This window comes from Oncorhynchus mykiss, chromosome 10 (genome assembly GCF_057628025.1).
Source record: "Oncorhynchus mykiss isolate SJ-2025 chromosome 10, ASM5762802v1, whole genome shotgun sequence".
NCBI lineage: Eukaryota > Metazoa > Chordata > Actinopteri > Salmoniformes > Salmonidae > Oncorhynchus > Oncorhynchus mykiss.
In genome coordinates, this window is record NC_143031.1 from 31,941,024 (window position 1) to 31,955,934 (window position 14,911).

The window sequence follows — 14,911 nt, forward strand, 5'->3', positions numbered from 1 at the left end:
GGGGGAAGAAGCCTCTTGTGTGCCGTATCCAGCCCTGACATGATTCCTCACCTATATCACCACAGGCTAAATCCATGGCTTGAAGCAGATTTACTCTGGTGTAGGGTTGTCTATCATACACTTTCCATCTCCAAGAGGAGAAAAACTCCTCAATCGGATTCAGGAAAGGCGAGTATGGAGGGAGGTACAAGTTCATAAACTGCCCATTGATGTTAAACCATTCCCTTACCTGAGCAGCTCGGTGGAAACTGACATTGTCCCACACTATCACATAGGTGGGAATGGGATTCTCATTTAGCTCTTGATCCTGCTTCTCTTGAACCTGCTGCTCAAATAAAATATCTCTTAGATTGGCAGTTGCTGGGTGTTATATGGCCCGAGTGTAACATGGTGATGTAGAACACCATGGTTGCTGATAGCAGCACAGATTGTGACATTGCCACCTCGTTGACCAGGGACTTCAACAATGGCCCGCTGTCCAATCATGTTTCGGCCTCTCCTTCTCCTCTTTGTTAGATTGAAGCCTGCTTCATCGACAAAGATGAACTCATGGGGTCTGTCCAAGGATTCCATGTCAAATATTGTCTGTGTAGTAATACAATATACTGTATGTAGGATTTTGTAAGTAGTACAGAGACAGTGCTATACTGTAGAGTACAATTAGGCTTCTGATTCACATACATTGTATGTACTGAAGAGTAATGTCATTCACATAGTATGTGTTAGTACTGTAGACAATCTGGATTACAGTAAATGTTTCTGAATGTACACTTACTTGCACATACTGAGCTCGCAGTTCTTTCACCCTTGGTGATTTGCGCTCAAAAGATACTCTGTATACTTGTTTCATTCGCATCCTGTTACGATGGAGGACACGGTCAATTGTGGAAATGCTCACACTGTCGATTCCCTGGAAGTGTGTGTTGTCTTGTATCACTCGTTCCTGGATTTCTCTGAGTCGTATTGCATTATCTTGAAGGACCATGCCAACTATAACGGCCTCTTGCTCCCGAGTGAATATAGCTGTCCTTCCACCTGCATGTGGCAGCCTTGCAATTCTACAAAAAGTAGTTGTGCAGTTACAAAACATATTCATGCAGTACAATACATACAGTAATTAACTTTACAAATGTCTATTGAAACAGCAGCATATAGTGTAGTACAGTCAATTTTCAATTACAAAAATACAGTAGTATACTGTACCTGTTCTCTTCTCTGAATGTCCTTACTCTGGTGGACACAGAAAATCGGCTCAAATTGGGTTGCACTCTAAGTCCTGCTTCCCTCATTGTCAGTCCATGGACATGATCATGATCTATAACTGTTGCTCGAATTTCATCAGATACTGTATTTCCACTCTTTGTCTTCCTCTTCATCCTCCTTTTCCTCTTTCTTGCCATCCTCCTCCGCTTCCTCCTCCTCGCCCACCTCGCATACGTACTCGTCCTCGTCCTCTCACATTGTTTCTTCTATCCATTCTCAGACTTTCTCCTTCCCACCTTCAACAACCTGTTTGCTCTCTGAACTGGCTTATATTGGTTGTGTCCCATCATTTGAAACAGGTTAAGTCAATTTTGAGTGGTTGTGTTCAATCAATGGCATGTGTTCTCTATTTGTATTTCATTGTTGCCACTTGTGTTTACCAGTATGGATGACATGTGCATTAGAGTGCAGAATGTGTTCTGAGAATGAGAATGTGTTTAGAGTTTTGCTGAAAAGTCTAAGTGAGATCTGCAAATTGTGTTTTACCATGTGAATTGGTTTAAGGTATTGACAACAGACTGCATAATTAGCTAAATTAGTCCAGACAACAGAACTTTGTTCAGCCAATGGGTTTTAGTGTTTTAGCAATTGAGAAAAACTGTAACAGACAGGCTCTGAAACGCATGGCAAAGTAATTGCGGTGAAGGGATAATTTGACACCCACTTGGCTATGATAGCCTGCAATTCTCTGGCTCTTCCTGAGCGCAGGGTGTGGAAGCTGTGCTTTCGCTCTGCAGAGCTGTCTACATACACAGCTCCAGGGCAAAGCTCCAATGTAAGGTTAATGTCTAGTCTACCCGCTTTTGTACTTATTGTCTTTTATAAAATCTATATCCAGTATAGAGTGATTATATTTCTGTATCAAAACAATTCATTGTGGGAAGACTTAGCGAATGCCTTTGCCTCCTCAGTTGTAGATATTGTTTTTAGAAAAAAAGTTTTAAGTCTCAATGAATTTCACTCAATTCATTGAGACTGACAGCGCAATTTGTCACTCACAGGTTTGTGACAATCCCATTTTAAAAGATACCAAAGCATCATCACTCATGGACAAAAAGCATGAGGAGCAGATACCACTGACACATAGTGATATGTTATACAGTTTTTTTTCTTTACTGCACTGATTTATTTTGAGAAATTAATCTACACTGTCTTGGTTCTATCTGTCCCTCTCTTTTGATTTGAGCCTCTTCATATTTTCATAGACAGGCTTCAATAAAACATGTCTGACATCTTGTCCTCACGGAAATGACAAGCTGAAAATGGAATGGAAATCTGTCCTCCATGTATTTATTTAGGACTGTGTACATATATGTTAGTAGACCTAGGCCTGGTTGGACCATGATGGAGAAAATAACCTAGTAGGACACAGTGACTCACTCCAGATGTCATCTACAGTACATGCCTGGATTGGAATCTCATCTCTCAAATTCTGACAATGAGCTCAAACACCCAGTCTCAGAGACCATTCAGCTATAGATCTGTGATGTTTGTCTGACTGACCCATTTCTTTAATCTCAAATAGACTGTAAAAACACAGATGTATTGATTTCCTTAAATTATTGCATTGCCATGCCTAACCTTTGTAGTTGAGCTATGCTAAATCCTTTTTATCACACTAATCTTGACTAGTCTGCCTAATCTCAGTCCTGCCATTTTATAATACCTGATCTTTCCCTTTTGTTACTCATTCCCTCCTTCCTTCTCCTTCTGCCTCTGACCTTCTTTTCCTTTTTTTAACATCTCTTTTCTCTGATTGTGCCAGATGCACCACAGAAAAAGGTCTCCCCCTCTCCCCTCTCCTCCCTCCTGCTCCAGACTCAGTAAGTGGTTCCAGTTGCAGTGGTATGATGTATGACTTCATCATGGCCCTGGACTAGCCTCGTTGCCCCACCACCACATGCTGTTATCATTGGGTAGTAAATGTCATAACCCAGGTGGGCCTGGCCTGCAAGTAGTACTTAGAGTGGCCTGGTGGATAGGGCTTAGATGAACACAACTTGTTGGTTTATAGGGCAGACAAGTGTTACAGGAAAATGTATGTGCATCCAACACTATTCATTAATTGTGCGACTCACTCCAGAGTCAATACCTATAGGCTTCTTAACTAAACTCCATGTCTCCTACACTCCATATCTGATCAAAATCAGTGATGTTTTAAAGACCATTAATTTCATCTGCAGGGAGCGCTGCTTTTCTTATTATTATTTAAACACCCTTTGAGTGCCGATAAAAGGGACTTTTCATGTCAGATCTCTAATAGAACAGTTCTAATACCTTAATAGAACAGTTCTAGAACAGTAATGGAACAGTAATATAGCAGTAATAGAGCAATAATAGAGCAGTAATAGAATAGCTCTATAACAGTAAAATAACAGTAATATAGCAGTAATAGAACAGTTCTAGAGCAGTAATAGAACAGTAATTGAACAGTAATGAACAGTGGTAGAGCAATAATAGAGAAGTAATAGAACAGTTCTGGAACAGTAATATAGCAGTAATAGAACAGTAATAGAACAGTAATGGAGCAATAATAGAACAGTTCTAGAACAATAAAAAAGCAGTAGTAGAACAGTTCTAGAATAGTAATAGAACAGTTCTAGAACAGTAATGGAACAGTAATAGAATAGTAATAAAACAGTAATATAGCAGTAATAGAATAGTTCTAGAACAGTAATGGAGCAGTAATAGAACAGTTCTAGAATAGTTTAAAAAAAGCAGTAGTAGAACCATTCTAGAACAGTAATATAGCAGTAATAGAACAGTAATATAGCAGTAATAGGACAGTTCTAGAACCGTAATGGAAGAGTAATATAGCAGTAATAGAACAGTAATAGAACACTAACATAGCAGTAATGGAACAGTAATAGAACAGTAATAAAACAGTAATATAGCAGTAATAGAACAGTTCTAGAACAGTAATGGAGCAGTAATATTGCAGCAATAGAACAGTAATAGAACAGTAATGGAGTAGTAATAGAACAGTTTTAGAAAAGTAATATAGCAGTAATAGAACAGTTCTAGAAAAGCAATATAGCAGTAATGGAACAGTTCTAGATCAATAATGGAACAGTAATAGAACAGTAATATAGCAGTAATGGAACAGTAATATAGCAGTTCTAGAACAGTAATAGAACAGTTCTAGAACAGAAATGGAGCAGTAATATTGCAGTAATAGAACACTTCTAGAACAGTAATGGAACAGTAATATAGCAGTAATGGAACAGTTCTAGAACAGTAATATAGCAGTAATAGAAGTGTAATGGAGCAGTAATAGAACAGCAATAAAACAGTAATAGATCAGTAATAGAACAGTTCTAGAACAGTACTAGAGCAGTTATAGAACGGTTATAAAACAGTAGGCCAGCCATTCCAACATCTCAGAGAATGGTTGGATGACTCATTATGTGTGTGAGTAACGGGATGTTTTAAGTATTTAACCGCGGATGTCATTAATATGCTAAGCATCCTGGGCTGACTGGCTTTGTCTTCACTGCTCCTCAAATCCATTGTTCAAGACCAACCAGTTCAAGTGACTAGCCCTGAAAACCACTCCATGGATTATATATAGTGTCAGTACACATCAAATAAGGTATTTCAGGAAAGAGTTACTAGGTTGATCATGATTGTTTAACAGGTGCATGTATTGTACATTATCTTAGGGACAAGATGGCATTGTTTCAACTTCTTTATCATGTCAAAATATTTCCCGGCATTATCTTTTAAATCACACTTAACACACAGCGACAAAACCTACCCATGTCATCCTCCTCAGGATTGATCCCACAGTGTGTGCAGGGATGTACAGGGTTCTGGTCCTTCCCTCAGCCTCCGTCCTGCATCGTAGTGCATTTACCAGCCTGCCAGGAGCATGTCAACCTAGAGAGTTTCCAATCAATCTATCAGCCAGATTGGCCTCTCGTCTATCCATCTGTCACCATCACTCCATCAATTTGTCTTCCAGCCTGCCGCTCCGTTCGAGGCTGTCGTTCATTCGTTGTCCGCCAGGCGCACCTCCCTAACAACAGACACTCGCAATGTACTGTAACTGTCAAGACGTAGTCAGTGGGCCACAATCGATGTCTTCCTTCCCAAGTTATTAATTATGCTATCAAAGAGATAAAGAGTGGTATCCCATTACGACTAAGCTCCTCTAAGACGCTTGCATGAAATAAGGCCCTTAGAGTGATCGTTAACTACAAGCTCTAGCTAAAATAAAGGCCACAAAATACTCTTGTAGAAACCCAGATATCTATCGCCATGGCAACCCAGGATACTTTTTTTTCTCAAGGAGCGGAAAACTGGTAAATGAGTCAAAATAGGGAAAAAAATCATTTTGCAATCAAAAATGGTATTTGCCTATGTTTTATATATATTTCCACACTATGAGGTTGGAATAATACTGTTTGAAAAGACTGCCTGAAATGTCAGCCTGTTTTGGTGGGATGGAGCTTTGGCTTTTGGCTTTTAAATTAGTTAATAGACCAATTAGAATGAGAGTTCCAAACCTCTCTGCTAGTTTTCAGTTTTCCTCTCTCCACCCTAATATTCCCAGACAGTCCATTATATTGCTTGATAAATTGTTCTTTGCTAAGAAACTATGTTATTTATTTTTTGACCATTTTAATTGAAAACAATCACACTAAGATTCTTAATTGTTACCCAAAAATGATTTTATATTGAGATAAAAACGGCTGCACCGAACCTTTAAATTAATACTTAAACCCCTAACACTGAAATGTAAACACCAAGGCTAAGGCAGACTTCATGTCAATGTTAATTGTTTAGAGATAATTTACCCATTTGGCGAGTAGTTTTAAATAGTCAATATGCCATTGGGACTAAAGCAAAAAAAAACTGTGGGAAAGATCAATATTAATAGAATTGTGATTTTCTTGTAGTGGTCATCGTCAGACACTGCTCATACTGTTCCACTGAGATTAAGTCTATTGCTTTAATAAAAGTGATTGTTTTTCTTCATCTGAAAAGCCCACAAAAATGTTCAAAGACAACCACTTCACATTGTGTGAAGCTCAACATTTGGCAATAGAAAAACCTGGGCATGGGCCTTTAGCTGACTTGTCAGGCATTTTATCTTGTGTGAAGCATTTGTGCAGATGACGCCATCGTTATGAGAGATTTTTCATTTGATTTGTGGATTCTACGCTTGGTTCAGCCCAGAGAGCTGCTCTGCGGCGCATTACCATGTCTACCTCGCCAGCAGAAACCTGTGAACCGTGTTGCCACTTCACTCACTGTGCAACAGGACTTAATGTTCCAAAACCTTTTGCTCTGTAATGAATCTAAATACAGACCATTACTATCACCCTAAAAACTGGTTCAAACCTTCTAAGAAGGTCTATTATTAACCCTTGTTATTTTTAACAGGTGGAAAAGTCCTTTTTGTCTGCAGGAGTTGCTCAGGAATCATCCTGTCAGTTCATTACAGTTCATTTGATTGAGGGCCTGGGGCATTATGGGAAAAGCCGGTTGATTTCCGCAAACTCCTAATGATCTGTATTTGTCACTACTTATTGAGGCCCTGCCACATCTCATGAACAATTCATGAGCACTTCTGTCTCTCTCATGTTGAAAGCTGCCACATAATTGAATCTAATAGTTTTTATTCTTCTTCAGTATGCTACACTACTTTAGTAAACGCGAGATTTGTATAACATGATGGTTCCAGTTATAATTCACAATGCCTCCTACTAATAACTCTGCCTGTTTGAACATAATGTGAATATGTATGTGTGTGTAATTATTTGTTAATAGTATACAGTACCAGTCAAAAGTTTGGACACACTTCCAGGGTTTTACTTTCTACATTGTAAAATAATAGTGAAGACATCAAAACTATAAAATAACACATATGGAATCATCAAACACTAAAGAAGTGTTAAACAAATCAAAATCAAATTTATATTTTAGATTCTTCAAAGTAGCACCCCTTTGTCTTGATGACAGCTTTGCACACGCTTTGCAAGTACAGGGAGTGAACATTTAATGGAAACGGACATCAAACAAAACAAGAACAGCGTCTGGACGGGGGGAACAAAACGGCATTACAACAATAATGCTGACACGGAGAACAAAACTGAGGAACAGACAGATATAGGGCAATCAACAACGTGAAGGAGTCCAGGTGAGTCTAATGAGCGCTGGTGCGTACAATGATGGTGACAGGTGTGCGTAATGAAGGGCAACCATGTCACCCTCGAGCACCAGAGAGGGGGAGCGGGAACAGGTGTGACAGTTGGCTGCTTTTCCTTCACTCTGAGGTCCAACTCATCCCAAACCATCTCAATTGGATTGAGGTGCGGTGATTGTGAAGGCCAGGTTATCTGATGCAGCACTCCATCACTGTCCTTGGTCAAATAGCCCTTACACAGCCTGGAAGTGTGTTGGGTCATTGTCCTGTTGGAAAACAGATGATAGTCCCACTAAGTGCAAACCAGATGGGATGGCGTATCGCTGCAGAATGCTGTTGTAGCCATACTGGTTAAGTGTGCCTTGAATTCTAAATAAATCACAAACAGTGTCACCAGCAAAACATCCCCACACCATCACACCTCCTCCTCCATGCTTCACGGTGGGAATCACATATGCTGAGATCATCTGTTCACCTACTCTGCATCTCACAAAGACACGGTGGTTGGAACCCAAAATCTCAAATTTGTACTCATCAGACAAGAGAACAGATTTCCACCGGTCTAATAACCTTTGCTTGGCTTCCTGGCCCAAACAAGTCTCTTCTTATTATTGGTGTCCTTTAGAAGTGTTTTGAAGGCCTGTAAGTAAGCATATCACTGCAAGGTCTTTCCCTGTTTATTCAGTGCATGTGACAAATAACATTTGATTTGAAGCAGTCTCCTCTGAACAGTTGATGTTGAGATGTGTCTGTTACTTGAACTCTGTGACGCATTTATTTGGGCTGCAATTTCTGAGGCTGGTAACTCGAATGAACTTATCCTCTGCAGCAGAGGTAACTCTGGGACTTCCTTACCTATGGCGGTCCTCATGAAAGCCAGTTTCATCATAACGCTTGATATTTTTGTGATTGCACTTGAAGAAACCTTTATAAAATTCTTTATATTTTCCTGATTGACTGACCTTCACGTTAAAATGTAATGATGGACTGTCATTTTTCTTTGCTTATTTGAGCTGTTCTTGCCATAATATGGCCTTGGTCTTCTACCAAATGGTCTTCTGTATACCACCCCTACCTTGTCACAGAACAACTGATTGGCTCAAAAGCATTAAGAAGGAAAGAAATTCCACAAATTTACTTTTAACAAGGCACACCTGCTAATTGAAATTTATTCCAAGTGACTACTTCATGAAGCTGGTTGAGAGAATGCCAAGAGTGTGCAAGCTGTCATCAACACAAAGGGTGGCTACTTTGAAGAATCTCTAATATAAAATATATTTTTATTTATTTAACACTTTTTTGGGTTACTACATGATTCCATATGTGTTATTTCATAGTTTTGATGTATTCACTATTATTCTACAAAGTAGAAAATAGTAAAAATAAAGAAAAACCCTTGAATGAGTATGTGTGTCCAAACTTTTGACTGGTACTGTATATGGAATAATTGGATTAGTACAGTAGTCTATATCTAAAATCAGATCAGATTACACAGTCTTGCACTTGCAAATGCCATGGACTCTACAATGATTTTCCTTTACATAAAATGAAGTATGCTCTATAAAGACCTAGTTGTCACCCATATGAATCAATATGATTGAACACACTGAAGCCTGTACCAGTGACATTAACAGGCATACTGAGAAAATCTCCTGCTTTTAATATATGGGGCCTGTCTAAATTCTCTTTCCTCATGTTACTTCCCCTGGTTCAAACAATCAATCACATTAGCATTTCAAATCCACCGGTCAGTATGAGAATAAATGGGAACAGAAGGAGGGGAACACAGATGGACGATATATAATCTACTGTTGAATAGTTGAATTGCCAAGCACTGTAACTCATAGTTAAGAATTGATTTGAGTTTGTTTTGAACCCTTTCTATGAACTGTATTCTTCATATGGTATGCTGATAGTGGACTTTCACTAGACAACTCCAGCTCTAAGAAATCATGTTTTCAAATGTGTGTGCCATTTTTCTTTCATTTCCATAGATAAATTGATACACTTATGCTGTGTGCTTTTCAACTTCGTCTTAGTCCCGGCACAGAGGAGCTTTTTCCATATCTGTCATCTGTGCAAATAGACCAAGACAGCTTCCAAATATAGCCTGAGATAAAATGTAACAAGGAGAAAAAAACACACTGAAAAAAACACAAAAAAACTCTCCTCCTCTTGTGTTTACCTTCAACTGTGTTGATTGCATCGTGGATATTGAGGATGACGGTTGACCTAAAAACTCAGTCATTTTTAATTATGTTTTAATCTCTTTCTTCCTCCCAACATTCTGCACTATAGAATGAAGCACATGCAGACTATTACAATTGTTCTATTTATTCAATATATTACCATATTGTCCATAACTCAATAGTGAGCAAATGGCATGGGTTATTTCAAACCCCCAAGTTCAATCAACTAAGATAAAAAACTGAATCACTGAAGATGAAGTACTGAATATACTAAAACTATACTAAAACTGAGTCAGTTCTATATTTAAGAATCCATAACACATGAACAGAAACCATTCAGAAGTGTGTACTGCGTACATCCAGATGATACCAACAACAAAACAAAAGAAGTATTGCATTTTCACTACAACTATGGGTGTCGGCTGAGTGGCTCGATTGCATCAGGCCCTATTAGCCGAGGGCATGTGTTCAGTGTGTTCAGTGAGTGTACAAACACAACACAGGCAGGAGGCAGAGACAGAGACAGCATGTGATGGCAGGCTGGGGTGCATGTAGACCCTCCCCCCATCACCATCACCCCCATCCATGCATGATATAAAAGAAGGGTGCAGAAATATTTTCTGTTCCCTCGTTTGTCCTAGAAACAAAACACACATAGAGACACAAACAGACACGCACCCTCGCACAAACACACACACACAAACTCCTCCTCAAACTCTGCTAATTGTTCCTTTTATGAAACAAAAAGAAGAACAGAATATCTCATTGTGCAGTCGAGGGGAGGAGGGGCGGGACAGAGGAGGGAGGTTAGTTATGGTGCGGGGAGATCTCTCTGGAATATGAGGCAGGGATATTTTCCAATTACTCAGTCCTCTCTCCCTCTCATCCCACAGGGCGAGAGAAGCAAAGGCAAAGTCGCGCTCGTTTATTAGTATTAGGGTCTCGTTCCCCCTGCGAGGGCGCTCTGCTCTCCCCCTCTCCCACAGCGCCGCACACACAGGATCACGCTAATAGAATTTGTAAGCCTCCAAATTAAGTGGATTGTAAAAGACAAAATGACAAAAAATATGTTTGCAGGGGGAAGGGACCTGTGGGCTGGGGTTGCAAGGTTTCTCGGGCAGAATTGGGTGGGTGAGTGTGCGCGGTACAGTCAGAGAGAGGTGAACGGAATGAATACTATGACTTAATTTCATCCTAATTTGTCTGCTACTTGCCTGCCCTGGATCGCCCACTTGCGTTATTGGAGATGAAAACGTTTTATAACCATTATTTACAGGCTCACCTACAGTGGTAAGTCCATGATGGAAGGTGCCCACTTCATCCAAAATGATCTTGTGGGTGACAGTACATTTACAAGGTAGTGTTTCATTAGGTGCTTATAAACACACATGTATGTTATAAATATGGAAATTGTTAGACACTAACCTCACAAACACTAACCTCACAAATCACTCACTAGAAGGGTTCCAGGAAGATAATAATGTCATCACCCAGAGCCAAATGCAGCCTCTCACGAGAGACTATATAGTTTATATTTCCATAATGGAGAAGCATTGTTCCCCAGGATTTGAAAAGATAAGGATCAAAAGGATGATCTGGTGCTATCGTTGGTCGAAGCCTCATCCAACGATTTCATAGCACTGATGTTACTTGAGGTCTGACATCTAAAGGTCACCAAAGGTCAGAGTGAATATTTAAACCCTAAAGTTAAACCCTAATTGATAATGTTTGGGGGAACCAAACAGGTCTTTATCAACCAGCCACTACAAAATATCAGAAATGCAATCATGATCATGTATGGATGATACAGATCACTCTGGTCCTTGATTCATCCCACTGTACCCACACTACCACCAAATAGTAGTTGTTTTTGTTTACAATTTTTTATTTTATTTTTGATACTGCTGAAGCAGCAGTTTCACTTCCTAGGGTTCATACTAAACATAAAACATGACATAATACATATACATTGAGACAAGTACAGCACAAAGACATTTAAAATAAGAAAACACGCTTCATACATTTATGCCTTAGCATTCCATGCATCGTGTACCCATTATGGCAGAAATACTGCAGCCATTATTTTCCCATATATTGCGATCCTTTGCTCTACCGTTACAATTACTTTGTCTAAGCAGGTCCTGATATTGTCACGAATCTCGCCGAAGATGGTGCCTCTTCCTGTTCGGGCGGCGCTCGGCGGTCGTCGTCGCCGGCCTATTAGCTGCCATCGATTCCCTTTCCGTTTGTTTCTGTTTATTGGGTAATTGGCTACACCTGTTTTGAGTTAGTGTTTGTTTGTAGGCTATTTAAGGGCACTAGGCCCGCTGGGTATTTGTGCGGGCTTGGTTTCTGTTATCTGGTGTATGAGTGTAAAGAGTATTTTTTCCGGACAGTTTAGTCCTTTGTGTTTTGGGACGGGTTGTTTCATGCGCCCTGGTGTTTTGCATGTCGTGGCTCCACAGTCTATGGAATAAAATATCCACGAACTGAATTACCTGCTCTCTGCGCTTGACTCCTCCACTCACCATTGTAGAAGTTGTAACAGATATCCTAATCTCACAGCATCCTTGAATCCTGATATCCTAATCTCACAGCATCCTTGAATCCTGATATCCTAATCTCACAGCATCCTTGAATCCTGATATCCTAATCTCACAGCATCCTTGAATCCTGATATCCAAATCTCACAGCATCCTTGAATCCTGATATCCTAATCTCACAACACCAGTCTGTAAACACCAGAGAGAGAATCTCACAAAATCCAGAACCATGTCTTTGGTTGTTCCATTTGACGTCAATACTATGGATAATAATGTGATTCCTAGAAGCTACACATTATGTGTGTACCCCGCAGACAAGCATATCTGATTCCACTACTAGAATTGGTTTCAGCAATACAAAACTTAAAATAACACAAAACACTCAACAGATGTCAGGTGGTTTTCCCAGTCAGGTTCCCCAAGAGACTTCTATGCTACATTCTCATTCTGATGCTGGTGAGAAAGCTGCAGATCCATCTCCATCTGTAGAGGCTCAGTCAGTGTGTCTCAGCGTGTCTCAGTGTGTCTGCAGGCACAGACAATACAGCACTGTAGATGAGCCTTCTGCTGTAAATGTATCTGTCTCTCAACAGAGCTGTTTAGTTTACTGTGCCGGTAATTTACAGAAGTATCCTCAAGATGAAGCTTTCTTCTTTATCAAGATAAATGAGCTTTGCATGACAACAGAGTGCACTTACAATTATCCACTTCAGTGCCATCCTGAGTCAGATACTGCAGAATGCCAGATTGCCACTGTGTCTCAGGAGGGAAGGCTGTGAGGGAGGGGAAGTATTTTCGCAGGAAACGGGAGGAGAAGAGATGAAAAGAGAAAAGGAGGAAAAAATGCTCAATATAATTTGGTTAATTTGGAGAAATTGACTGACTTCACAACAGCGTTAAACAGGGGTCAGATATTCCTTGAAGGAGGGGTCACAGGATTCAATAAAAAGGACATTTCTCTTAATGGTGGATTGTCCGATTATGGCTTGGTGTATCTGCATCAAGGGACTAAGAATAGTTTGTGGCAGAGTTGTGTCAAAGATTAATTCCGTTTTTAAATGTGGTCCACTATAAATCATTTTCAACGTCAACAGTGAAGAGGCCACTCTGGGATGCTGGCCTTCTAGACAGAGTTGCAAAGAAAAAGCCATATCTCAGACTGGCCAATAAAGAGAAAAGATTAAGATGGGCAAAATAACACAGACACTGGACAGAGGAACTCTGCCTAGAAGGCCAGCATCCCGGAGTCGCCTCTTCACTGTTGACGTTGAGACTGGTGTTTTGCGGGTACTATTTAATGAAGCTGCCAGTTGAGGACTTGTGAGGTGTCTGTTTCTCAAACTAGACACTGTAATGTACTTGTCCTCTGCCTCAGTTGTGCACCGGGGCCTCCCACTCCTCTTTCTATTCTGGTTAGAGACAGTTTGCGCTGTACTGTGAAGGGAGTAGCACACAGCATTGTGCGAGATCTTCAGTTTCTTGTCAGTTTCTCACATGGAATAGCCTTCATTTCTCAGAACAAGAATAGACTGACGAATTTCAGAAGAAAGGTCTTTGTTTCTGGCCATTTTGAGCCTGTAATCGAACCTACAAATGCTGATGCTCCAGATACTCAACTAGTCTAAAGAAGTTATTGCCAGTTTTATTGCTTCTTTAATCAGTACAACAGTGTTCAGCTATTGCAAAAGGGTTTTCTAATGATCAATTAGCCTTTTAAAATGATAAACTTAGATTAGCTAACACAACGTGCCATTGGAACACAGGAGTGATGGTTGCTGATAATGGGCCTCTGTACGCCTATGTAGAAATTCCATTAAAGAAACTGCTGTTTCCACCTACAATAGTAATTTACAACATTAACAAAGTCTACACTGTATTTCTGATCAATTTGATGTTATTTTAATGGACAAAAAAATGTGCTTTTCTTTCATAAACAAGAACATTTCTAAGTGACCCCAAACTTTTTAACGGTAGTGAATGTAAAGACTACATTTTCTTGACTGGTGAGCTCAACTGGTGTTGGTTAAAGCTGGTGTCTGATGATTTTAAAATGTTTTGTAATTCTATGAATCTTACCCAGTTGATTAACTCACCCACCCGCCCAAATCTCAAATGTCCAGAGAAATCTACCCTGATTATACTACCTAAGACAAAGCCACGCTTTATTTGTAAGATACATTTTAAGAGTTTGAATGAGCAGGCTTTCTTTCATGATTTGTTTTATTTTGACTGGAGCAAGATTTTGTTTATTCCTGATGTGGAAACTGCCTGGAAATTCTTTCATTATGTTTTTTTTCCAAATAGTAAACAAACATGCCCCATTCCGCAGGTTCAAGGTTAAAGGGCGGGATAATCCATGGTTTTCCTCTGAGCTGTCTTGTGTTATTCACAAACATAATCTGGCCTGGGCTAAAGCAAGGAAATCATGTTTTGATGCTGATTGGCTTCTTTTTAGGCAGCTACGAAACAAATGTTATTTTCTTCTCAGGAAGGCCAAGTCTGAATATTTTATGTCTGTTACCACTGATAACGTGAATGACCCTAGAAGGTTTTTGAAGGCTATTAAGTCTATGTCTGGTAACAGTAATGTTAATGAATTACCGTCATGTGATTTGAAGGACTGCCATTGCTGTATATGACAAAACTGAAATGCTGAATTGTTTCAATGAGCACTTTGTATCATCTGGTAGGCTGTTTGATTCAGTGTCCTCTGTCTCTGTACAACCCTGTGTGGATGAACCAGTGAAAGCTGGTCAAACTTTTTG

The 14,911-nt window shown here is 39.8% G+C and overlaps 1 protein-coding gene across 1 annotated transcript; it reads right to left on the reverse strand.

Moving 5' to 3' along the window:
- Positions 1–345: 345 nt before the first annotated feature.
- Positions 346–1,485, reverse strand: LOC149979989 (uncharacterized). Its single transcript, XM_090188519.1, has 3 exons — positions 1,204–1,485; positions 776–1,058; positions 346–585 (listed from the first exon to the last, which is right to left on the reverse strand). Exons 1-3 carry the CDS (start codon positions 1,398–1,400, stop codon positions 346–348), a joined length of 720 nt encoding a protein of 239 aa, XP_090044645.1. The 5' UTR covers positions 1,401–1,485.
- Between the last annotated feature and the right edge of the window lie 13,426 nt (positions 1,486–14,911).